The sequence below is a fragment of the Fusarium phalaenopsidis genome (assembly GCF_050370095.1).
Source record: "Fusarium phalaenopsidis strain FUZ10S chromosome Unknown contig_32278, whole genome shotgun sequence".
Classification (NCBI taxonomy): Eukaryota; Fungi; Ascomycota; class Sordariomycetes; order Hypocreales; family Nectriaceae; genus Fusarium; species Fusarium phalaenopsidis.
Genome location: NW_028145417.1, coordinates 949,136 through 970,955, shown reverse-complemented (window position 1 = coordinate 970,955; position 21,820 = coordinate 949,136). Strand labels below are relative to the sequence as shown.

The 21,820-nt window shown below is 54.1% G+C and overlaps 6 protein-coding genes across 6 annotated transcripts; 2 read left to right on the top strand and 4 right to left on the bottom strand.

The window, feature by feature from the left end:
* Window positions 1-1,832: 1,832 nt before the first annotated feature.
* Window positions 1,833-2,136, top strand: LRP88_00915 (uncharacterized protein; the record flags this gene model as incomplete). Its single annotated transcript, XM_083237619.1, has 2 exons — window positions 1,833-1,867; window positions 1,929-2,136. 2 exons carry the CDS (start codon window positions 1,833-1,835, stop codon window positions 2,134-2,136), a joined length of 243 nt encoding a protein of 80 aa, XP_083106124.1.
* Window positions 2,137-2,737: 601 nt separating this feature from the next.
* On the bottom strand, window positions 2,738-11,884 carry LRP88_00914 (mitochondrial protein from FMP27-domain-containing protein; the record flags this gene model as incomplete). The annotated part of the gene is made up of 1 exon (XM_083237618.1): window positions 2,738-11,884. The coding sequence occupies one exon, from the start codon at window positions 11,882-11,884 to the stop codon at window positions 2,738-2,740; it is 9,147 nt and encodes a 3,048-aa protein (XP_083106123.1).
* A 2,153-nt stretch (window positions 11,885-14,037) lies between these two features.
* Window positions 14,038-14,850, bottom strand: LRP88_00913 (uncharacterized protein; the record flags this gene model as incomplete). Its single annotated transcript, XM_083237617.1, has 4 exons — window positions 14,038-14,327; window positions 14,380-14,496; window positions 14,558-14,671; window positions 14,724-14,850. The coding sequence occupies 4 exons, from the start codon at window positions 14,848-14,850 to the stop codon at window positions 14,038-14,040; spliced, it is 648 nt and encodes a 215-aa protein (XP_083106122.1).
* A 756-nt stretch (window positions 14,851-15,606) lies between these two features.
* On the top strand, window positions 15,607-17,621 carry LRP88_00912 (uncharacterized protein; the record flags this gene model as incomplete). Its single annotated transcript, XM_083237616.1, has 7 exons — window positions 15,607-15,610; window positions 15,681-15,734; window positions 15,829-15,876; window positions 15,932-15,937; window positions 15,997-16,065; window positions 16,115-16,396; window positions 16,447-17,621. 7 exons carry the CDS (start codon window positions 15,607-15,609, stop codon window positions 17,619-17,621), a joined length of 1,638 nt encoding a protein of 545 aa, XP_083106121.1.
* Window positions 17,622-18,662: 1,041 nt separating this feature from the next.
* Window positions 18,663-19,283, bottom strand: LRP88_00911 (NUDIX hydrolase domain-like protein; the record flags this gene model as incomplete). Its single annotated transcript, XM_083237615.1, has 1 exon — window positions 18,663-19,283. One exon carries the CDS (start codon window positions 19,281-19,283, stop codon window positions 18,663-18,665), a length of 621 nt encoding a protein of 206 aa, XP_083106120.1.
* A 669-nt stretch (window positions 19,284-19,952) lies between these two features.
* Window positions 19,953-21,611, bottom strand: LRP88_00910 (Abscisic acid G-protein coupled receptor-domain-containing protein; the record flags this gene model as incomplete). The annotated part of the gene is made up of 1 exon (XM_083237614.1): window positions 19,953-21,611. The coding sequence occupies one exon, from the start codon at window positions 21,609-21,611 to the stop codon at window positions 19,953-19,955; it is 1,659 nt and encodes a 552-aa protein (XP_083106119.1).
* Between the last annotated feature and the right edge of the window lie 209 nt (window positions 21,612-21,820).

Here is a 21,820-nt window from a genome sequence, read left to right as displayed (position 1 = left end):
TATTTGATACAGGACTCCTGGGGCCCCTTCAAAACGGTAAAATGGATCCAGAGAAAGCCGTGACATCTCAGCATTATCTGGTTCATGACCCAATGTTCCACCCCTTTAGGGATTGGGACTTTTTGTATGGAAGCCCGAAGACGGTCACCGATGCTGAGATCGCGGAGAAGCTCCGGAAACTATCTTCACCACCTAACATCCTCGTGACCTACGGGCCTAAGAGGGAGCACCGGGCGTTGAAAAAGCTGGGTTAGACCTAGCTAACACATACATCTTCGACATATCCAACATGGCCCTGAGTCTGTTAAATATTCCCTACGCCATTCCCCTGCACTGGTTGCTACAGAGACTCGAAATTCCGTTCGACCCAGAACTTCTACACGTGGCGGGCAACGACGCCCATTTCGCACTCCAAGCTATGCTCATGATGGTCGCTCTAGATGCGGAGAAGCACCCGGAGCGGCGCAAAATACCGGCGTGGGTGCCTACGTTTAAAGCAATCGCCAACGCCAAACTCCCTGATTGGAACTATGAAACACATATGTGGACGCCGGCATGGTTTCACGAGCAAGAGGATCGTCTTCGTCAACACAGAGACGTCGAGTATCGTATTGCTGAAGAAAGATATCACGAGAAAAAAGCGCGACGACACCATGAAGAATTGTTACTGGGCAATGAAGACGCAAAGAGGGATTCTAAACGTGAAAAAGCTCGGGCTGAGTATTTGGAGTCTTGGCGTTCTACTGGAGGAGTAGCATGGGTTTGACCGAGCAATGGTTGCCCAGACGGATAGGGAGGAGGGCTGGCAGGTGTCGTTGAGCATCTGTCTGTCAGCAGATGAGGAAGAAGCCTAATATCAGTCATCAATGACCCAAGTCTGGGTAGCATCACATGCCACGTACTCAAGCAGGGGGCTCCTTCAACGTCGGGATTTCATTCTCGTCCTTGTTCGATGTTATCTGGGGTATGGCACCACGCGGCCCGGGGCCACGGCAATTTAGCCAACAGCCAGCAGGCAAGGCCAACGAGGGTTTGCCACAGGGAGCGGCACTCAGGTTTGATCTGATGACCTTGTGGTTGATTGGGATGGGCTAGAGGGGGGAACTCGTTCGGTGGACCCCGACCGTCGAATCGTCAGATGGTCAGCACCAAAGGGGCAATCATGATGCCAGGAGGAGCGAATTCGTTCCCGCGACATCGAAAGTTGTTGATAGATTTCACTCCGGCTGGAGCCGAAATCTAGAGATGCATCATGGGATGGACTCTTGCCATGGTTTATGCGCAGAGTTGGGAGTCATGATCGATACCGGTTCATCATGGTAACAATTAATATCCTCACTGTTAGTGGTCGCTACAAAGCATACCCACAATTCCCCAGTATCAACTACCAGGCTGCATCACGGCGACTTGGCAAAGGACAAAGACGTCAAAAAACAATTAAATAAAAATTAATTAAATAAAAAAAATATTTCTATAACTCATAAGACATGCATTCTTTCGTCCGAACACATCAGCCTCATCTAGCGAGCCCTGTTCCCCGGAATCGCCCGAATAGGGTCCGACTGCCCAGGGTCCCAGCCAGCAATCACACCACCATCGACCGACTCGCAACCGCATTGAGCCCTATGTGAATGCTACGCCTCAAGGGCCCAAGGTAAGGGCCAAAGAGCCAAAATTTGATATAAAGATGACTTAGGAACTCGTAATGGAGTGATTCTTTCTTCACCAAGCTCTTCAATACAAGCATCGATACACAGTCAATTGCAGACTATCCCATCTCGACAACTTCTCAATCTACTTTTCCAACTCACTTACACCCGTCAACACTCACAATGGCCGCCCTTGCCAAGCCCGCTGCTGCCCCCAAGTAAGTCAAAGCAAGCTCAAACTCATTCGCATATTTCATCCTAACACTACTTTTCTTCAAGGGCTCTCCCCATCCTCATGGCCGTCGGAAGCTTCGCCATCGTCGCCGGCTTCGTCCGCTCCCAGCTCGCCATCACATCAGCCAAGTTCGACCGATCTTTCGACAAGTACAACACCCCCGAGAGCGAGGCCTCGCGGGCAAAGACATTTGAGGGAGCCGTCGAGAACCCCCGAACAAGCCTGTTCAACGCCCTCGGCCGACGACAGTAGACGACAACAATATCCGAGAAGGGGATGGGAATCTTTTTTACTGCGTAAATATTCACAACGTTGAGCGTTCTCTATTATTGTCACCAAACACCGCCCGGATAGAAAGAGCTGGAATGGTTGACAAGGTTGGCTGCATTTGACGAGCATCGATACCACAAACTCATACATACATATAAACATGAGCATTCAATAAACTGTTAAACATCACAACTGTCTTGACCAACATATAAGTGAAATATAGTTATCAATTCTTTTTAATTACATACGGAAGCCCTCCGCCCAAGGGTGTCTCTTTGTTCGCCTGTCATCCCCTTTTCCTCATCATTGAACTTTGGCCTATCACCTCCTATCCAAACACCACTCATCCATGCCGGAATCGACGTGTATCCACCCCGTCCATTTGACCTGTACTGTACTGTGCTATGCTATGTTGAATGCTTGCTTCCCTGCTCTCCAATGGGCTGAAGCAAGTTATGCAAAAGAATAAACAAGAAAACCTTCTCCTATCCATACGCCCCTATTGTACCATTGTTCTATAAACTACATGTACCTTGCCGTCACTGTGAAGTGACTTGGCTTTTCCTCCTCTTCGTCTCTCCCCTCATCCCGACTTCATCCTGCTGGGCGTCCAACTGAGTCGTGGACCCGTCTGGCTCGACGACCGCCGTGTCCTAGGCCTGGTCGTCGGTGGTGGCGGTGGGGTTTCATCCACGGTTTCGGAATCGTCCTCTTGTTGAGAGCTGCTGGTGTCTCTATGACCGATGCGAGAAGTGAGTGCGCTGATCTTATCTTTGAGATTGCTTGTGCCGCTCTTACGGCGCACACCAGATCCACCCGAATCATGATTACTTAGGCTCGATGGAGGCCGCTCAATGCCAGTCGGGATTCTCCTAAACCCAGGCTTGAGCTGCTGTTGTGCAACCGGCACCGGGATGTTGCTGTGTACACTGCCGTGCACACTGTTGCGAATGCTCATGCCGCTGTGCATACTGCTGTTCATGCTACTGTGCACGCTACTCTGGGGGCTTGCTGTTCCTGGCCTAAGGAGCTCGATGCCATGAGTGTGGTGTCGGTTGTTGCGGTTATCTTCGATGGGTGTTGGTGGTGTCATCATGAGGAAGGATGGCACATTTGGAGCATGGTGGCCGTGAGGTGGCTGAAGGCCATGAGTGCTAGAGGCGCCGTTGCGGTAAGATCTTCGGCTCTTAACGCTGGAGCTGCGGCTTCGGCGTCGCATTGTAGATGATGGCGGTATGCTGCTGTGTGTGCTTCCGGCTCGGATGCTGCGAGGTGGTGATCGAGAAAAGTCAACTGGGGATGAGCCATACATGCTGGAATCGTCGCTGTCGTTGAGACTGCCAGGGTAGTGCTGGGATCCTCCCGAAGACGACGGGGCAATGAGAACCGAGCTGCTAGCCAGTTCTCGTAGCTTGTTCCGTTGTTCAGCATTGGGTCGGTGCTTGGAGAACTTGTTCCCGATGAGAGCGCCCGTATGCGAGATGAGAGCCTTCACCACAGCCTTCTTGAGTGCCAGCGCCAGGTCCAAGTTGGACCACGTCTTGTTCTGCCACTCAATAGTTGGCATCCTGAAGACGAAATCGTGCACATCCTCGATGTTGCGGTTGTCTTTGCCTCGGTAGCTCAGGCACAGTACAACAGAGGGCATCTTGATGGATGCAAATGTCATGAAGTGACTGGCACGCGTCATCATCTTAGTGAGATCGTCAGAAGGCGGCTTCTCGTTGTTTTGCTTCTTGCCGAGACCGAAGCGGGACTTCTTGTCACCGTCCCTTGACTCGCGGCCATCCCTTGAAGACCGCCCAGTTGAAGTGCGTCCAATGCCAACCCGAGGTGTCGCGGTCGATCGCAGTGACTCATGGGATGCCTTTTTCAACATCGTCTTGGAGGTTCCAGGGGCACGGAACAGACGGAACGAGTGCCCATCACTACCGCCGGTATTAACGCTCAGGGCCTTGCGTGGAGATCGCTCTGCCTTCGAGTTTGATGTGAGGGTAGGGCGAAGTCGCAATTCGAGAGAGCCTGAGCCGGCTGAGAACGACGATGAAGACGACGCTCGTTCGTAAGCTCTGTCAAATGACGGCATATCAATGCCATTGGGGCTGTGGATGGAATCATCCTCATCTTCCTCTTCATCTTGGTCAGTCTGCTTAAGCATGAAGGGCGAATCGTTCCTTGTGCCCGACATCTTGTCCCCGTTGATGCCAGGGAAGATGTACTCAAACAGCCGCTTGCCCACTTCGCGCTCAAGCTGAACCTTGATCGGGAACAGGTTCACCTCGAAACGATCCATGACTGTGATACCTGCAATAGCTTCCAGCATATGCCAATACACCCGAATCATCTCCTTGTTTTGACTCTCTGGAGGAAGGGGTCGTTCGGGGTCGATGTACGGTGCAACCATCTCAGGATACGTGGCATCTGGTAGCAGATTCAGACCGAGGACCTTGCCAACTCGGATGAGATTGACGTGGGAGCCATCCGAGTTATCCGTCCGATCGTACTCCAGATCCTTCAGTTGCAGCTCCACCAGAGGATCACTAGAGTCTTGCATGAGATGCCACACAATGTCTCGCACCGAGATGTTCCACCTCAGCAGACCAGTGCTGTCAACCGAGTTGACATCGTATTTTCTTTGAGAGCTGGTGATGGCTTTCATCATGAAGAACAGCTCATCTTCGCAGGCAGCTAGGTCCTTCTCGAGGTGCAAGCGGTCTTCCCAGCCCTTCTTGTCGAGGTACTTGGAGTACGTCTGGAAATGTTCCTTGATCTCCTCCATCTGTCTGATCCTCTGCTGCAGCTTCTGAACCATTGCCGGAGCGCCGCTCAGGTCGCTGAAATCTGATGCAAGGATGATCTTTTCCAAGCGTTCGCTTCTCGTCTTCTCCATGGGTTCGTTGTACATGAGGAGATCCAGCACGATGACATACAATGCATAGTACTGTGACGAGTTGCAGAGTGCACGCGCTGTCGGGAACTCGACCCAGAGGTTGTCCATGCGGTTCTCCACATTGTCCTTTGGCGAGAAACCTTCGTTGTCGTCCGCATTGACTTCGTCGTTGTACTTCAGACGCAGCGTGTTGTACTTATCATATCGAACCATGGCTGAAGTTTTCTGGACAACGCGCTTGAAGCCGAAAGGATCCGCCTGGAAGTCGAAGACAACCTCGATCGGCACCCAAGGTGGCCAAGATGAGCCACTTGGGGCGCCATACTTGCTTCCAACGTACATGGAAACGAGGCTTGTCTGGAACCACTTCTGGTGCGTGACGAAGAACTGAACGCTATCCATGTTGACCAAGAAGCGGCGTTGAACGAGACCACTGACATTGTCAGAGATTCTCTCCTTCTCCATGACTTCCATCACCTTTAGCTCCATCCCCTTGGCTGTCGCGAGCACCACATTCTTCTTGTTCTTATCGCTCTGCAGTTGGATCTGTGGTGCAATGATGCGGATGTGATAGCTGCTCTGAGGGGTGAACTCTTCGGCGATTCCGGTAACCAGGTCCTCGATGGAACCTTCGACAACTCCGTCGGCGTTTGTGCTCCAGGTTGCACTCGTGAACTTGCGGCCCTCACCGAGAATCTTTCGGATCCGTTCCTCGATGTCTTGAGCGTTCTCTTCTTCCCTCATGCTTGACGCGCGAGAACTTCGACCTTTCCTACTGTACGTCGACTTGGCCTTCCCGGGCTTGCTGTTGCTGTTAGCCTTGGCCCTGTTCTGTTCCTCCACAATGTCCAGGATGAATTTGATAGCAGGGCGTGAAAGGTAGTAAGTAAATCCACGCCGCTGGCTGTTCTGGTGGAGGTAGCGAAGTACGATGTTTCGCAGCAGATTGTTCCACTTGAGCTGCAAGTTGTGAATGACGAAACGGTTGTTGAACTCGCTTTCGAACTCGCTGGCCGCCGGGATTTCAATAGTCTCGTCCTGGAACGCAACGGTTTCGCTGGATGGCTTCCGCCCATCAGTGCTGCGCCTGTGTGTGCTTGACGGCGCCCTCATGTAGGCCTGGTTAAGCATGGTCTCCAAGAACTCTTTCTTTTCCCTCAAGACGTGAGTGTGTTTCCTGTACGCCTCAAACTCTTCAACTGCATCGGTGTCCTTGGCATCGCATTTGATCACCTTCAGCTCGGCTTCACCCACCTCACGAGCGTGTGCTTGCATTTGAACACCGAGCTGGTCCAGTCGGTGCTGGATGAGTTGACCCTGAATCCGTCGTGGATCATCATCATGTCGCATGACACAAAAGTGAGTAGGCTCGTTTCCAAACGGACTAGTTCTAGTGGGATCACCAGCAATGACACCCCCAATGTCGGTTTGTCGGAAGTATGTGAGTCGGGGTGCGTATGCAAGGGGCAAGATCTTGGTGTCGGGATGCGGTTCAGTTGGTGTGATCCAATCCAGCTCAACAAAGTCGTCCATATCGATCCAGCTGAAGTCATTGTCAGGAATGGTGAATCGAGACAAGTCCGGCTTCTCCTCAGCGTCGCTCATCAAAGTCGCAATCGACCCCTTCTTGATGGCTTCGGTAGTGGTTCCTTTCAAGCTCGCTGAGACTGCCCTGACATCGGCGCTAACAAGGTCAAGCTGGGCAGCATGGATCTTGATACCGGATGTTTTACTCTCGCTGTCATCATGTCGACCTTTTCCAAGAGTGTTGAATTCCTCTCGTCGTTGGTGAAGATCAAGTGAGAAGCTGTCGAAACGAACCTTTATGCCAGTCGCAGAGACGGCGTTCTCGGAGTAATCCTCGACATCCTTGTGTTTGTAGATGTGACTCAAGAACAAGGGCGCCAGCAGCAGATTGTACTTGACAGTTGCCAGGTGGCGACCGAACTTCTTGCTATTCTTCTCGCGTCCAGGGAACAGAGTGCCTTGGCGAATGGGGAGAGACAGTGGCTGACCAAACAACCCCCACCAGGCGAAGAAATGAGTGAAGAATCTCGGCGTAAGATGAACCGTGTTGTAGCTTCGTGAGGGCTCGGGGTTTTCTGACATCCAATTGCGATCAGCTGGAGCTCGGACCGCGATAGAGAGATGGATATGTCGACTCCTGAAGCCACGCATGGCATCGTACGGAAGGCCGTTCTCGTCGGGCTTGGCAAAGTGCGGGTTCTTGAGGACGATATCGTAATGGGGCCGGAACTCGAAGCTTCGTCTGCCATCCTCAATGGCACGCTCGAAGATGAGCCCCAGCATCACCTGCACCTTGCCCGATAGCTTCATGACGACCTTCTTGAAGCTTGCTTCGGACTTGTAGTTGTCATCTGGCAAGTAACCCTCGACATCGTGTTGCCGCCTGGCTTGCTCTCGGACTTCGTGACTGAAGTCGGGAATAGCGAGAATGTACTCGCCACTTTCCACCGAGAGGAATCGCTTTGGGTCATCATCAGCGTTGATGCTCCATCGGATATCGTTGCGCCAGCACATGAGGAAACCGGCGCCATTTCCAGTGACCTGATAAGGATCGCGAGTACCCTTGAGAGCCAGGTGCACGTCGCCATCACCCTTCCAAGCCGCGTGTATCCTCGAGTGGAAGTTGAGTCGGAGCTTATCCCAGAATCCAACGCGTTCAGAGGGGTCAAACTGAGGTTTAGTGAAAGATTCGATCACCATCATCATATCTTGAACGGCAGGCTGGTAACAGGGACCCCAGGTGATCCGCGTCGGGAGAGCACTGTTGACGTCCATGTGCACGTCGGAGTAAGACTTGACGGGTCCTATCGTGCGCCTCACCTCTATGGCAAAGCTGCCTTCGTTGGAGGAGCCTGGGAGCGAATTCCTTGGAGGAACGACGTTGACGCGTACCCGGCGGGTCGACTCAACACCTCGGAACTCTTCAGCAATGACAAAATTCGTCTTCAACGACACGGCTTGGATCTTGGCTGATTGTCCATATTTCATCGGAGGGATGTGTAAGAGTGGAAGCGGGTAGTCTCGTAATGTCACCTTGGCTTCTCCCATTGCGATGCCAACATGCATTGGTACAAGCAAGCTGTACTGCATATCCCGAGGCATTCCCTTTCCAATCGTGTGTAGGAAATTCGGCAACTCCTTCATCGGAAATGTTGGCTTGTCGATGGTGAAATGCAAGTCACTGATGAGAGTGGCCATGAGCGCTGGTCTCGGTGGCACTTCAAGCAAATTCTCGGCCTCCTCAATGTCCTCGGGAACCTGGTTGGCCCCCCAGAATTGGCCACGGGACTCTTTCATGCTGTTTCGAGAAAGCTCACAGGCGCGGTCGATTCGCTTCTTCCAACTCTGTGCGTTGAACATGTCGAGATGGTTTCGAGCGTAGTGTTCGGTGACCTTTGAAACGCCATTCACCTGCAGGGCCTCCGACTCGGGGTCGTATCGAGGCGCTCTTCCGCGCTGCGAGCTTGGTCGATTCTCCCTTCCATTCATGGCATCCATGCTCCGGCTGCGCGCTCCATGGGCATCCGCCGTTTCGGGTCGCCCACGAGGGAAAGTTGACCGAGAGCGAATCTTACTTGTTCCTCTGCGGATCTCGTCTTCACGCACTCTTTTCAGCTTGACCCTAAAAGCGTTTTCTCGTGCAATGCGCTGTGTCTGCTCGATGAGGCCAGTCCGGTAGATCATGTTCAACTTCCACTCGAAGCCTCCGTCCTCGAGCTCGAACAAGAAATTTCGCGTACGGACCGACACCTTAGGTACTAGTTTAGGTCCTTCTGGCTTCTTTTCGAGTATGTACTCGTTGGTTCCGGTCTTGAAGCGATGATGTAGCTGCTGCACTGCTTTGATGACATTGATGAAGTTGTCGCTGATTTGGCTGACGATGACTTCATGTGGCACAGCGACCCGGACGGCCTCTGTCACGATATCAACCATCTTCTCGTCGACCACTCCACCGTAAGCAGTCTTCTTACGAGATTCTCGGAGATCGAGACGTCCCGACTTAACGCTCACGAGCCTTGCCCACACGTTGCGCATTCGTGGCGGCTCTGTGTAAAGGCGAACCAGTCTGGCTGCAATGTACGGAGTGGACCACCTCTGGCGACCGAGTTCCAGACCATACATGTGCAGCATCATGGAAGGGTCATGAGGCATCTCAGCCTTAAGCTGGATGAGTGCCGCCTTGAAATCGAGGGTGACCAGCTCAGGGGTAACGGTAGATAGCTCCCCGCTAAGATCTGGCGGGGCCCCTGGGGGAGCCAGTCGGTCCTTGCTGGGGGGTACCTCCTTGAAGGTTCCCTGCTGCTTCGGTCGTGGAATGTCCCGGCCTGTTCGCATGAACGCTTTTCGCAGAGTCATGACAGCAACGCCAACTGCGTAATGTCGATAAAGCGAATACTGTGCCAGGATGGACCGCACAGTGACTTGGATGTTGAAGGTCGGGCCACTGGCATCACTGGCAGCTCCCAAGGAAAGTTCAAGTCTCGGGATGCTGAAGAATGGCTCTGGTTCGAGGATATCGATCGCATCCATGATTTGAGCCTCAATCCCGCGCGCAAAGACAGTAAGCCTTCGACCGTCCCCAACGTTTTGCGCCTTCTTCTTAGGCCGAGGCGAGCTAGACGGGGGCGTGAAGTCCGAGTCAGATTGGTTAACTGAGCGACTGTTGGCTCGCCTCCTAGATGGCCGCCGTTGGAGCCCATCAAAGCGATGAGCACGGTACTCGGCCGAAACGGTGTCCCAATGGATGAACACTCCGCGAGTGTCATCTGAGATCTCTTCGTCAATCCCGGCAATCTCCAAGTTCATGTCCGAGGCGTCAAACTGGCATCGCAGTAACCAGCTCGGCATCGATCGCAAGAAATTCTTGCCACTTCTTGGCCGGCTTACGGGTCCCTTCTCTGGCTCCACGTCGATTCGCAGCTCTCGGACGATCTGGCGCACGCCGTCTGTAATTTCAGGTCTGATTATGCTGATTGAAGCGGACTGGAGGTTTCCTGTGATGTCAACGTACACATCGGGACGAGCGCCAAGGTGAACTTTCATATCCAGAGACTCGGTTGTGATGAGGTTGAACCGTTCACCGTTGTTCGTCTGGTAGTAAAGGTCATGAGACTGAAGTCGAATGGCCCCATCGAGCGTGTAGTGAAGATCTTCGAAAAGACTGTGTGAGGATTCCATGTCAAGAGATATGGAAGAAATGGAGGAGATGATGAGGTCGAAATCGTCGGGGTCCTCCGTTTTCTGTAGTGGCTTGAGCTTGATGCGCACAACGGGTTCATGCATTGAAAATTTGTAGTTAGCCTTGGGTAATAGGCGCGAGATGAGATGATGATTCTCGCTCTTGGCTTTTGGTGCCTTGGGCTTTGATTTAAGGAGGGCGATGAGGAGCGGTAAATGTCGAGGGTCCAGATCGACTGAAGGAGATGTAACCACAGAGTTGGCGAACATGATATTTGCGTTCCTCTCGTCCACGGTGCCGTCCCGCAAAACTTCTATAGTCTTGGAGAGTAGGGTCGTCTTGATGGTGGTCGTGGCCATCGGGATGTAAATGAGGCGCTCAGGCTGGCCATGGCCATCGTCAAGGCCGACAGAAATCGACAAAGCGGCGGCCAATGCTTCGTGCGCGATGGCTTCGGCGGGGAAATACATGCGGTGCGCAGGCGATTTGGAGTCCAACCTATGAAGATCTATACCAACCTCCTTCATCGCGAGATTGAGCAGAAGAGGATTTGACCCGGGTTTGATCGACTGGACCTTCTTAGAAACACCAAGGAAGCTCACAGCGAATTGGATCTCCTTGATGCCCCGCAGAATGGAGCTCAAGAACTCTTTGGAGTCTGATACGGTTCTCATCAGATCCGCATTTGTACTTCCGGCTTGGTCAAGCTCCTGGACAACCTTGCCCAGGAAGATATCCACAGGCTCATCGGTGCTGGGAGTTTTGGTTTCGTTCCGGCATTTCTTAAACCGGTCCATGCAAGTCTGCAAGTCGTCAAAGGGGATGTGCAGACGCCCAACCTTGACAGCCACGGCAGCTTCGCGCAGCCCATCCATAGACTTGTACAGATACCCGTGGACATTGATGAACAAATGGTCAAGCACCTCCATCGATTCGCTGCCGTCGGCAGTGAACAGAACGCTCCGGAGCGTAACCGTCCATTCTGCCTGTCGATCCTTACTATGGGAATCGGACCTCCGGGCGAAGAAGCGAGCGCGGTCAACCATTTTGCGTCGCGTGTCCACAGCCAACGTGAAGCTCCCAACCTGAACATTGCCCACGTCCACAATGTTCACGGCCGAGTTGGTTGCGACCACATCAACCAGTTTGAGCCAGCTGATGTTCCTGTGTAGCCTTTTGATCTTTTCTTTGACATTGGTCAACTTCTTCCATGTCTCGCTTCGAACGACGGTACTCGTAGGTCGCCGAGATAGTTGTGGTTTGGGACGGGAACTGGATTTATCCGCCGTCTTCTTGCTCTTGGTCGTCGGCTCGGTGTCGCTTCCTTCGCCGTCTGAATCGGCCGACTTGTTTCCTTCCAGCTCCTTGATGTCCAACGTAACGACAAGCTCGCTCAGAACGATACTTAGCCATGTGGGCTGAGCAAACGTCGGCCGGTGGACGTTAATCCCAAGGCCCCTGATCTCGATCCTGCATCCATCCCGTGGTGTGTATGCGAGGCGACGGAGTGAGAAGTAGCCGATTCGTTGGATAGAGATGCCGGTAAGGATTCGAAGTACGGCGAGGAGGACAAAGGACGATAGGTATAGGAGGACAAGTAAGCCGAACACGAAGGTCGGGTTTAGCAGAGCCATGTTTCAAAGGCTCTCGCGAGCCTCTCCCGCCAAGCTGACTGCATGAGGGCAACGTTAGCCAGGGGCGGTGTATGATGGCGTGGTCAGGCAACTCACATTTACTGTTGGTGGAAGAGGTACCATGCCTTCCTTTCTACTCGAGTTGTCTTGAGGCGGGCTATGCCATCGCCGCGAGCTCGGATGTGCTTGTGCGATCAGAATGCCGAATTTCCGGTTCCTCCCACAACGTAGGTCGCTTAGCCTCCTGATAGCGTCGACCGAGAAGCTTTGCGCGACGAAATATGCCCGAGGGAGGCCAAATAAATCAGATGCTGATGGCGATGGAGCTTGTGGCCGAGCCGTCTGGCATGGAATAGACGACGAATTTAACGAAGCTGAGTTTGGGGCGGGATCGGCGGGATCTCTCGAGCGCGATAGATGTTGGAAGGGGACGGGAGGCGGGTAGATTATCCGTGACGTCAAGGGGGGCCACAACGGTCGGCGGGAAAGGAGAAAAAGGGGGTTGCACGCAGGCGCAGGCGTACAGAGCCGTGATATATAGAGATGGAGATGGCGACGCCTCTGAGCCGCGACCTGAGCAGAGAGAGATGCAAGGTTTGGCAGCGTCGAGTCGAGGGGATGGAGGTGCCAAAGACTGAGATACGTATACTGTCGTAGCGTCCAAGATTGGTTGGGATGGATGGCTCCCGTCCAGTGAGCGACAGATGGAACAAGCGGGCGGGCGTGTTCCGCCGGGGCCAGCCCCTGCCCGTTCAGACGCCAGCACTCAAGCGATCAGAGGGGGTACGTACCGAATCTTCCAAAGCCTCCACTCAGAAGCCTCCAAGCTGAAGCCACGAGCCTCACTCGGGGGTCGATTAGGGCAGAGCACGGGCCATGTCATCTATCAGACAGGGAACGCCTTGTAAGCTCTTGGTAAAGCCAATTCCATTTTGATGATGACCAATCTAAACTCAGCAGCATGTCGAAAGGGCACAATAAGGAGAATTATTACTCTGATACTGGGTCTCAGTTAGCCATTCGGCATCGAATGTCTTGAAAATCATGTCTCCGGCATGTCAATAATCGTCCGGAGATGTTGTTCTAGGCGGAGCAACGGTCTGCCTGCCCAAGATTGGTCACCACGGAACGGAGCGTTCGCTTCCCGGAAGCCCGCATCCCAAGGTTCAACTTACGCACCAAGCAACACTTTCTTTTTCTGCCAGAATTCACCATTGGCTTGGTTAGGTAGGTAGCTTTCTGGCTCAAAGTGCGGGGAAAGCAAGGCAGGATCTTCTATCCCGTTCCAGCACTAAGATCTCGTTCATCATTTGGAGGCGTTTTGCCAGTCAGAGCTAGCCCATTCGTATCCGGCTTGGATTCGTCGTCCACATACCGCCAAGCCCATGCTCGGACCCCTCAGACCACATTATCAAACATTTTACCTGGACGACAATCTTGGGTTGCCATGGCGCTACGTTTGGATCTGGCCACGAAGTGTGAAGATTAGATACTGAAAACAACGTTTCAACCAGGAGCTCGACTGGTGTGACCGCGGACATTTGTTATCCAGGCCGAGTTTCTGTCTCTCGCTCCGAAATGCGTCATCCTTGTTTCATTCAACGGTGACCCTCCACCGACTCGTCTTACAAGTGGCGTGTCATAGCGTTGTTCATTGAGCTCCCACACCCATGATAGCGGTGCTGTGCTGTGCGAGGTTGGTTGCAGACAATGTGGGCATAGCTTGGTATATGCCTCCTTACAACGTGCGGGCTTCGCTTTAATGAGGTTCTTGTAACCCTAATTGCTGATAATGGCAACGCACATGCGCTCATCCCTGCATTGCAGTCCAAAGCTCAATGATCCTGCGCCATTGGGCTTGTTGTTGAAAGTTGTTGGGGATATGCGTTGTCGCTGCGAAAAGCCACCTCTCAAACAAAATGCGGGGTTATTGGAGTCTTGGTTTTGTAGCTTCTCACCGTAAGCTGTCCAGTCTGGACGATCATCTCACAAACTCCGCATGATATGCCGACACATCGCATGAGCCGCCTTTTCAGGGCGGCATTGTGGCCAATAGCATCTCTGCCACCTCCTACGCGAGTGTATCAATGCGTTTTAGTTCCCGCAAGTGAGTCGAGGACAACGTGGGAGCATGGTTCAGTAGGAGTTCATTTTCATCGCAAAGGGGTATCTGCTTGGGCTTCCTCCTGTGCCTGCTTCCTTAACTCGGCAATGCGATCATCGATGAGTGCAATGTCAGCATCGATTCTCAGCATCTTCTCTGACATCATGTTCGTATACTCTTCGTCAGTAAGTTTCTTGAGAGGGCTCCATCGAGAGATCCAACTAGCTTTCTCGTCCTGAACCTTGGGCTGACGACTGGACATTTGGTTCACTGCCATTTGTCCTCCAGCACCCAGGACTGTCCAAACTAGCATGGCCGGGAGTATATTTGAGGGGCCCCCTGATATCATGGTCAGTTGAGATAAGTTGTGTGAAATGCCGACTCAACTTACGAATCAAACCTCCCATGGCACCAGCTGCCGTGCCGGCAATGGCACTGGCCTTGGTTTTATCCGAATTTCTGAGCTGTTCTTCACCGCCCCATGCTTTGACCACGATACTTCTCGTGACTTGGGACTGTCAGTCGAGTTCATGGAGTGAATCACCTGTGCCACGTGAAGATGAACATACACCAAAAGCTGGTCCCTAGTGTGAACCATTGGAAGCCAGAAACTGCACCCCAGACAATGGGGTTTGCTTCCTTAAAGATAGAGCCTCCTACGCCAGCCAAAACACCAGCAGTCCCTGTCATTTGTTAGTTAAAGACAACCTCGTGAGAGAACTCTGTCAGACACACCTGTCAAACCACCAACCTTCAGGGGTGGTAGTACTAGATCGACAATCTCGGGAGCAAACAGGCCTCGAGAAGACTGCCGTTGGCGCAAGGGCGCTGCTTGAGGGTCTTGGCTGCTATTGTCTGCCATGATGAGTGTGACGAGGATGAGAAGAAAGCCGGTTAAGGGTGAAACGGAAGAAAAGGGAAAATACAACTAAAAGTACAATGGGATCTTGACAAAAAGAAACAATATTACATGGCTCGCCGTATCGCCGACGTTGCCGTTTGATATCACGATAAATGACCTCGTGGTGGATATATCGACTTTTCCCCGGCCGGATATTTCTGACGGAGCCCAGGGAGGCTGGCAAAAGGCCAATGGCAGAAGGCAGGAACCGTGGATGAAAAACCCGTGACATGACATCGGCAGGTGCCCGGTCCAATCAATTATTGGTGGGCACTTCGACGCACTTCGACAGGCGCTCACTCGCTCCTGCCATTGCTGAGGCAGTCCTGCAAGCGAGACAGAGGAAGGGGGCCCGGTGGGTGGGGCTAGCGACCAATCAGGTTAGCGCCTCCCACTCTCCCACTGCTGGCCTGGCAAAATTAAGCCAACCCTCACGGGCGCCTCCATCATCATTTTTTCTACGCCGAGCAAATTTCGACTCGTCAACCCCCAGACACGGCAACACTCGTCGGGGCCCAACCACTTCTCGCGACCGTCCCGTCACCATCTTCGAATCTTCAACTTCCGGTCTCCCGGTTCCCGCCTTGACAGCGACCGATCTCGACAGCTTCACTGAGCGAGAGCTGAACCGCCCGCTAAACCCCGGTCGGTTTCGCACTCTGCAATCCTACGCGCATCGGTCTTGGAATCGTTGCGCGTGGCCGCTTAACCGCAATCATGGGTGAGCATTATGCCTCAACACCTCGCAGCCGCTTGCGATGATGGACATGCTGACCATGACCTTCGTATAGCTCCTAAGAAGAAGGAACAGCAGAAGATGTCCCTTGGGGACTTTCTGGCTGACAGTGAGTTCTGCCCCTCGTCTTCTCCCTCTCGTCACCCCGCTACTGCGCACATGTGCCTATTACCCCTCGCCTCTCTTGTCTAACCCTCTTGTAGGTTTTGGTGGTGGAAGCTCTTGGGCCGATGAGGTAGAGGAGACCTATGGTAAGCATCCCGTCGTCGAGTCCATCTCCGTTGTTGGTCGCTAACTCCCTCATAGTCACCGGTACGTGCCATGTTTCATGCCATCGCCGCGACCCACGGTGGACTGACCACACTCTTTAGGCACTCAGGCCCTGCCCCCGAGCGACCGCCCTCGTTACAACAACTCTTCCTCCAGTTGGCAAGATCGGGGTATGTATCAGCCTGGTCGCAGCCTGATTTCCCGCGCTCACATGTCCAGGCTTCTCTGTCCGCGAGGCCGCGCCTCAGCAGATCCCCGACAAGCCTCCCTATACCGCTCACCTGGGAAACCTGGCTTATGATGTTACCAACGATGCTGTGAACGATTTCTTCACCGGCTGCGACGTCGTCAGCGTCCGTCTCATCGAGGACCGTGAGCTTCAGCGACCCAAGGGTTTTGGCTATGTTGAGTTTGCCACCGTTGAGGGCCTGAAGCAGGCTCTTGCTCTTGATGGAGAGTCGTTCCAGGGACGTACTGTCCGAATCAAGGTTGCTGATCCTCGTAAGTCGATATGCGCTATATAATTATCGAGTGATTCTAACTTTCGTCAGCCCGCGGAGGTGATCCTGGCAGAGGAGACTCTATTCGGGAGCTGGGAGACTGGACTCGCAAGGGTCCTCTGCCCGATGCTCCCACTCGAGGTGGCCCCCGGGAGTTTGGCGAGCGCCGACCTCCCCGTGACCCCGCCTCCTTTGAGAGCCGTCCCGCCCGTGAGCTGACCTGGGAGCGACACGGACCTCTGGCTCCCCTTCCTGCCCAGGAGGGCTCCGGCTCCCGAGACGGCAGCCGTCCTCGCCCCTCGCCCGAAGGACTTGGCGAGCGAAGTGAGTCTTACCGTGGAAACCGCCGCGACTCGCCCGCCTGGGGCGAAGCCCGTGAGGGTGGCTCGCGTCCTCCTCGCGCTGAGCGTCCTGAGCGTCCTGAGCGTCCTGAGAGAGTTGCCACCGCCGCCGACAAGGACATGCAGTGGCGGGACCGTATGCGCCCTGACGCTAAGCCTACCTCTCCTGACGGCAGCGCTCCTCCCTCGCCTGCTCTGTCAAACGCCGGCCCTGCTCACGGTGGACGCCCTCGCCTGAACCTGCAGAAGCGAACTGTTTCCGAGGCCCCCGATGCCGCCTCGCCCTCTCTAGGCTCCGATGCCAAGGCCAGCCCCTTCGGCGCTGCTCGCCCCATCGACACTGCCGCAAGGGAGAAGGAGATCGAGGAGAAGCGTCAACAAGCTGTCCAGGAGAAGCGTGAAGCCGATGAGAAGGCCAAGGAGGAACGACGCATCGCCAAGGAGGAGGCGGCTGCCAAGGCTGAGGCCGAGGCGGCTGAGGCTGCTGAGGCTGAGGCTGCTGAGGCGGCCAAGGCTGCAGCGGAGCCCAAGGAGGAGCCTGCTGCCGAGGCTGAGGCTACCGAGTCAGCCAACGGCGAGCAGAAGGTCCCTATTCGAACCCGTGAGCCCCGTGAAGGTGCTGCCCCTCACCCCAAGTCGAGAGCCGCTGAGGCCTCTAGCTGGCGCTCTGCTTCTGGTGATCAGCGAGGATTCCGCGGGGGACCCGGTCCCCGGGGCGGACGTGGTGGTGGACGTGGTGCTCGGGACCCACGGCCTCCCCGTGCCAACGGAGCTGCTGGTCAGCAGGCTTCTGGCGATGCCGAAGGCGCAACTCCGACTACCGACGAGGACGGATGGACCACGGTGCCCAAGAAGGGTCGCCAGGGACGTGCGGTGGCACCCTAGAATGTGTACATATCGCCCCGTTTCTCTACGGTTTGACGACTAGAAATGCCCGTCGCAAGATATCCCACTCGCACGACTCGACTCTACTCTCGACTGGACTCGACGAAGCGGCTTACGTCTTGGACTCTGGAATTTCCTCTCTCGAACGACTCCCATCTCATACCCACCTGCAAGCGATGTCGGAAGCTTCGGCGTCGCGTGCTTTTCTCTCGTTGTCCTTGATACCCAGCGTGTCCAGGACATGGACTCCTCTCCCGCCTTGGTTTCTCTCGGCCACGGTGCCCTAGTTCCTCGTCTGACCGCCACCACGTCGGACTCAACTCATTCAGCCTCCAGACCTTGATCACTCGCTTACAGCAAGGTAGGGAGGGGGTTTTTGAGCATTTGACCTTTTGGCGTTTCGAGACAAAAGCAAAAAGAATGGCGGCGAAACGGATGAATGGATGGATGGACGGAAACGTGGCATGCATTTGAATGATCACAGCTCTCTTATCTCTTTGTTTTTTTTTCTTCTCCTTCTCATTCTTGTCGTTCTGTTTCTTGATTTCCCCAAAAAACGTCTTTGCTGGTTGTTGATGAAGGGATGAGATGAGATGAGGAAAGGGATGATGATGAAAAAAAGAAGAAGAGGAGAGGGACTGAAATCTTGCTCTGATAATGATGATGAGCAGCTCGCAGTCCTCTTCGCAGACTTACACTAGCAAACACGATGAGACTACCCCATGCTCGGATCTGTGTGCTGATACTGAGTGGAGTGGTTTACGGGATCAATGAAATGTACTCTTTGTCTTTCTTCACGCCCTCTCTCTCTCTACTCTAATGCCTTTCTCGGTCAACACGTCTTTTTTGGTCAGGGGTTGTCGGTTGGTGTTGTTTTTTCTCGTTGTGCTTTAAGGGGGTGATGGTGAAGAATGGGGGCTGGCTGGTGTTGTCGCCTCAACAAGTGATGATGACCCGATAGACGAACAGTAATGAGCACACGATATCCCTCCTTCTCAGCCTGATGCCCTATTCAGCTGCCATGCTCAAGATGATGGCTGCTCACTTGCTGTCCCTCTCTTCCCTCCACAACCTGAAACCCTCCAAGACATTCCTCCTCACGCCCTCGCTCGTAAAGTCCAGTTCCCTCCCGTCAATGAACCTTCTCTCCCTGGCTTCTTGCTCCGTGACCCATGCAAACTCGACGTGCTCGTCGTCGCAAATCTTGACGTCGTCGTAGCTCTCAACGTCGATCCAGACCGCCAATTTCCCCCACACCACCTCTTTAACGCGGAATATCATAAAGTCCCCAATCATCTCCAGTTTAGTCTCGAGCACATCAACGGGTAGCTCCCCAGCCTGATCAGCCGGCACAAGCCTCACGGGAGCTTTCACAAGTTTAGCCCTCAGCCCCGTCTCCTCCCACAACTCCCTCACGGCGGCAGCCACGATGTTGACGTCCTCGTCGTCCACGCACCCGCCGGGGATCTCCCACTGCAGGGGCCACGAGTCATGGGGCGCGCGGCGGAGGAGGAGGACCTGGCCCTGGGCGTTGGTGACGAGGGCGCCCGTCATGAGGTGGTGGATGGACGGGTTGGCGGCGAGGAATGCGGCGGGCGTGGACGAGGCGAAGGCGTGGAGGGAGGGGGACGCCTTGTACGTAGTTGGCGGTGCCGTGTTCATTTTGTAAAGTGATGCTTGATAATTGTGTCTTTAAGTCTTTTGTTGTTAAGTCTGAAGCTGTGATGTTGTTGCTTGTTGATGTGGTTCTGAGGTTGAGATTGGTTGGAAGAAATACCCACTAGGTATGATTCATACCTAAAGCCTTGATTGTACCAGGTACAGCATGCACACTGGTTGAATGCAGGTTTTCCCCAGCCTAGGCAAGCACGCAACCAGAATACGAATACATTCAACCTCGAATAAAGAGGCCATTCAATGCAACAAGTAAATATGTAGACACTAACTCTGTATGTCTCTGCGTGCTTCAAAAATAAGGAATGCGGCAATACAACCAACATCCATCTTATCCCTTGCCAAACTCACACGTCTTAGCCACATGAACTCCAATAGGATCAATCATTGTAAATTGCCAAACCAACGAGATATACTGCCTCGTACATCTCTTCATTCCCAAGGAACCGCTGGACCAACCCCGTATCCTTCCCTTCTCCAAGTAGGTATCCAATTCCCAGGCTGGTTCTATGTGTAAACGCCTGTCCTCTTGTCGTAGATTCTTCCTCATTCCCAATAACGCCAAAAAGTCCCCCAAGTGAATCAATCATACACAATCAGCCGCTTATTACAAGTCTCAAGTATAAAGCCATAGTGCTTCAACCGAAGGGAAAGGGACTACGACATCTTGGCGCCCATCTCCTTGGAGCCCATCTCTTCCATTCCATACTCATCCCACTCCTCGTCACCTCCAAGCTTCCTCCCGACCCAGATACCAACAGCTGTGACCAGGCTGCCCATAAGGAACCATCCTTCAAACCAGCCATCCACGAATGCAGGGCTCAGTGCACCCTTAAGCACGCTTCCAACCGCCGAACCCAACGCAGAGGGTAGCTGGCTGCGCAGCAACAGGGCGGATGAGATGACATATGTCGCAGCGATCTGGCCCACAACAAGTGCGAGATTCGCCTGTGCTTGACGGAGCAGGCCAGGCATCCACTTGGCGAACAGGTGGAAGGTTTGAACCACACTGTTGGCGCTGGCCAGGAGAATCACGCCACTCAGGGCGAAGCTGATGAGACGCGCCCAAGCAAGCTGGTCCAACTTAGGGTCCCAGTGACGGGCGAGAATACTGAGGAAGCGGTTGATGGGGTCGGTGTTGGCGAAACTCGACGTAGGAGAATATACTCGACGGATCGTAGTCAGTGTAGTTGCACCAATGCGGTACAGACAGTACAGGCTGAACAGTTGTGAAGGGATCAGGAGGGCTCGTCCCACGGGCGTAGAGGCACGGACAGTCGCCGCATGATGGCTCTTGATCAGGGAGAGACCTGAGGCAAGGTTGGCCTCCATGGTCTCCAAACCAGCAATTTCCAGGCGCAGGGTGCGCATCTCTGCCTCTTCGCTGGTCGGGCCTCGCAGGGAGCCTATCACCTTTCCAACAAGACCGCTACCCTTGCCCACTGGCGCAACTGGAGCGTTGGCTGCCTTGCGTTGCAGGTACTGTAGTCTATGTTGCTTCGTGAGGAGCATCTCGTTGGCGGCATCCAGTCCGGCTTGCTTCCTCGCAACGTCAGCCTCGGTGACAGGTCGCTTTCGACGAGTTGTAACGTCCACAAAGGTGTGCCATGGTGAAGAAACGGCAGCGAAACCGGACAAAAGAGCCATGAGCGAGATGCCGACAACTCCAATACGCTCCAGGCACCCACGAGTCAATATCTCGCTCAAGCTCATGTCCCCATAACTCGAAGTCTTGCGCATAGCGCCCTCAGGAACAGCCTGGCCAACGGACCAGAAAGCAAACAGCCATCCCATGAACAGCGCCAACTGCAACAGCCAAGCAAAACGAGGGAACCTGCCCTTGGCAGTCCTCTGGAAACTCCATCCAGCACTCGAGACGATAGACCGAGCCTCTAACCAGGGCACCAGGACGACCAGCATGAACAGCAGGCTTGGCACCGTAATCCTCAACGCCAGATTCCTTGAATCCGCGTTGATCAATTCGATAATCTCATCCATTATCAGTGCGCCCAGCGTAGCGGCCAACCCGACCGTGACGCCAAACGTCCAGGCCGCGCTGCGCCGCCTCCAACTCTTTGCCCCATGTTCAGCGTGTACCTGTCGCAGCGCAGCCGGTGCGTGCGAGGGGAGTACGTGATCTTCGCCGTCGCGGGATTCGGAGCTGGCGCTAAGCCGAGGGAAAATGTGTCGGACGACGAGGATCGTGACGGAGACGAATACGAAGAAGAAAGGGAGGGCGGCGATGGAGGAGGCGAGGGTTATCGGTCGGGGAGGCGCTTCGCAGGCGTCCTCGCCGCATCGAGTAAAAGGCCACATGATAGAGAAGCGACGGTTGTTGTATTCGTGTAGTCGTCTTTGTCGTGCGTGGCCTATCGACCGAGGCCGCGGGACTTAAGAGGTCGGGCGAACCCCTCTCGACGCTCACTGTCGCAAAAAGACGAGAGTCTGATGGAACGTCGACGTCACTGCGCCTCGCCTTCAACGTCGATGCAGTGCCGTTCCGAACCGTTACTTGAAGCGCAATG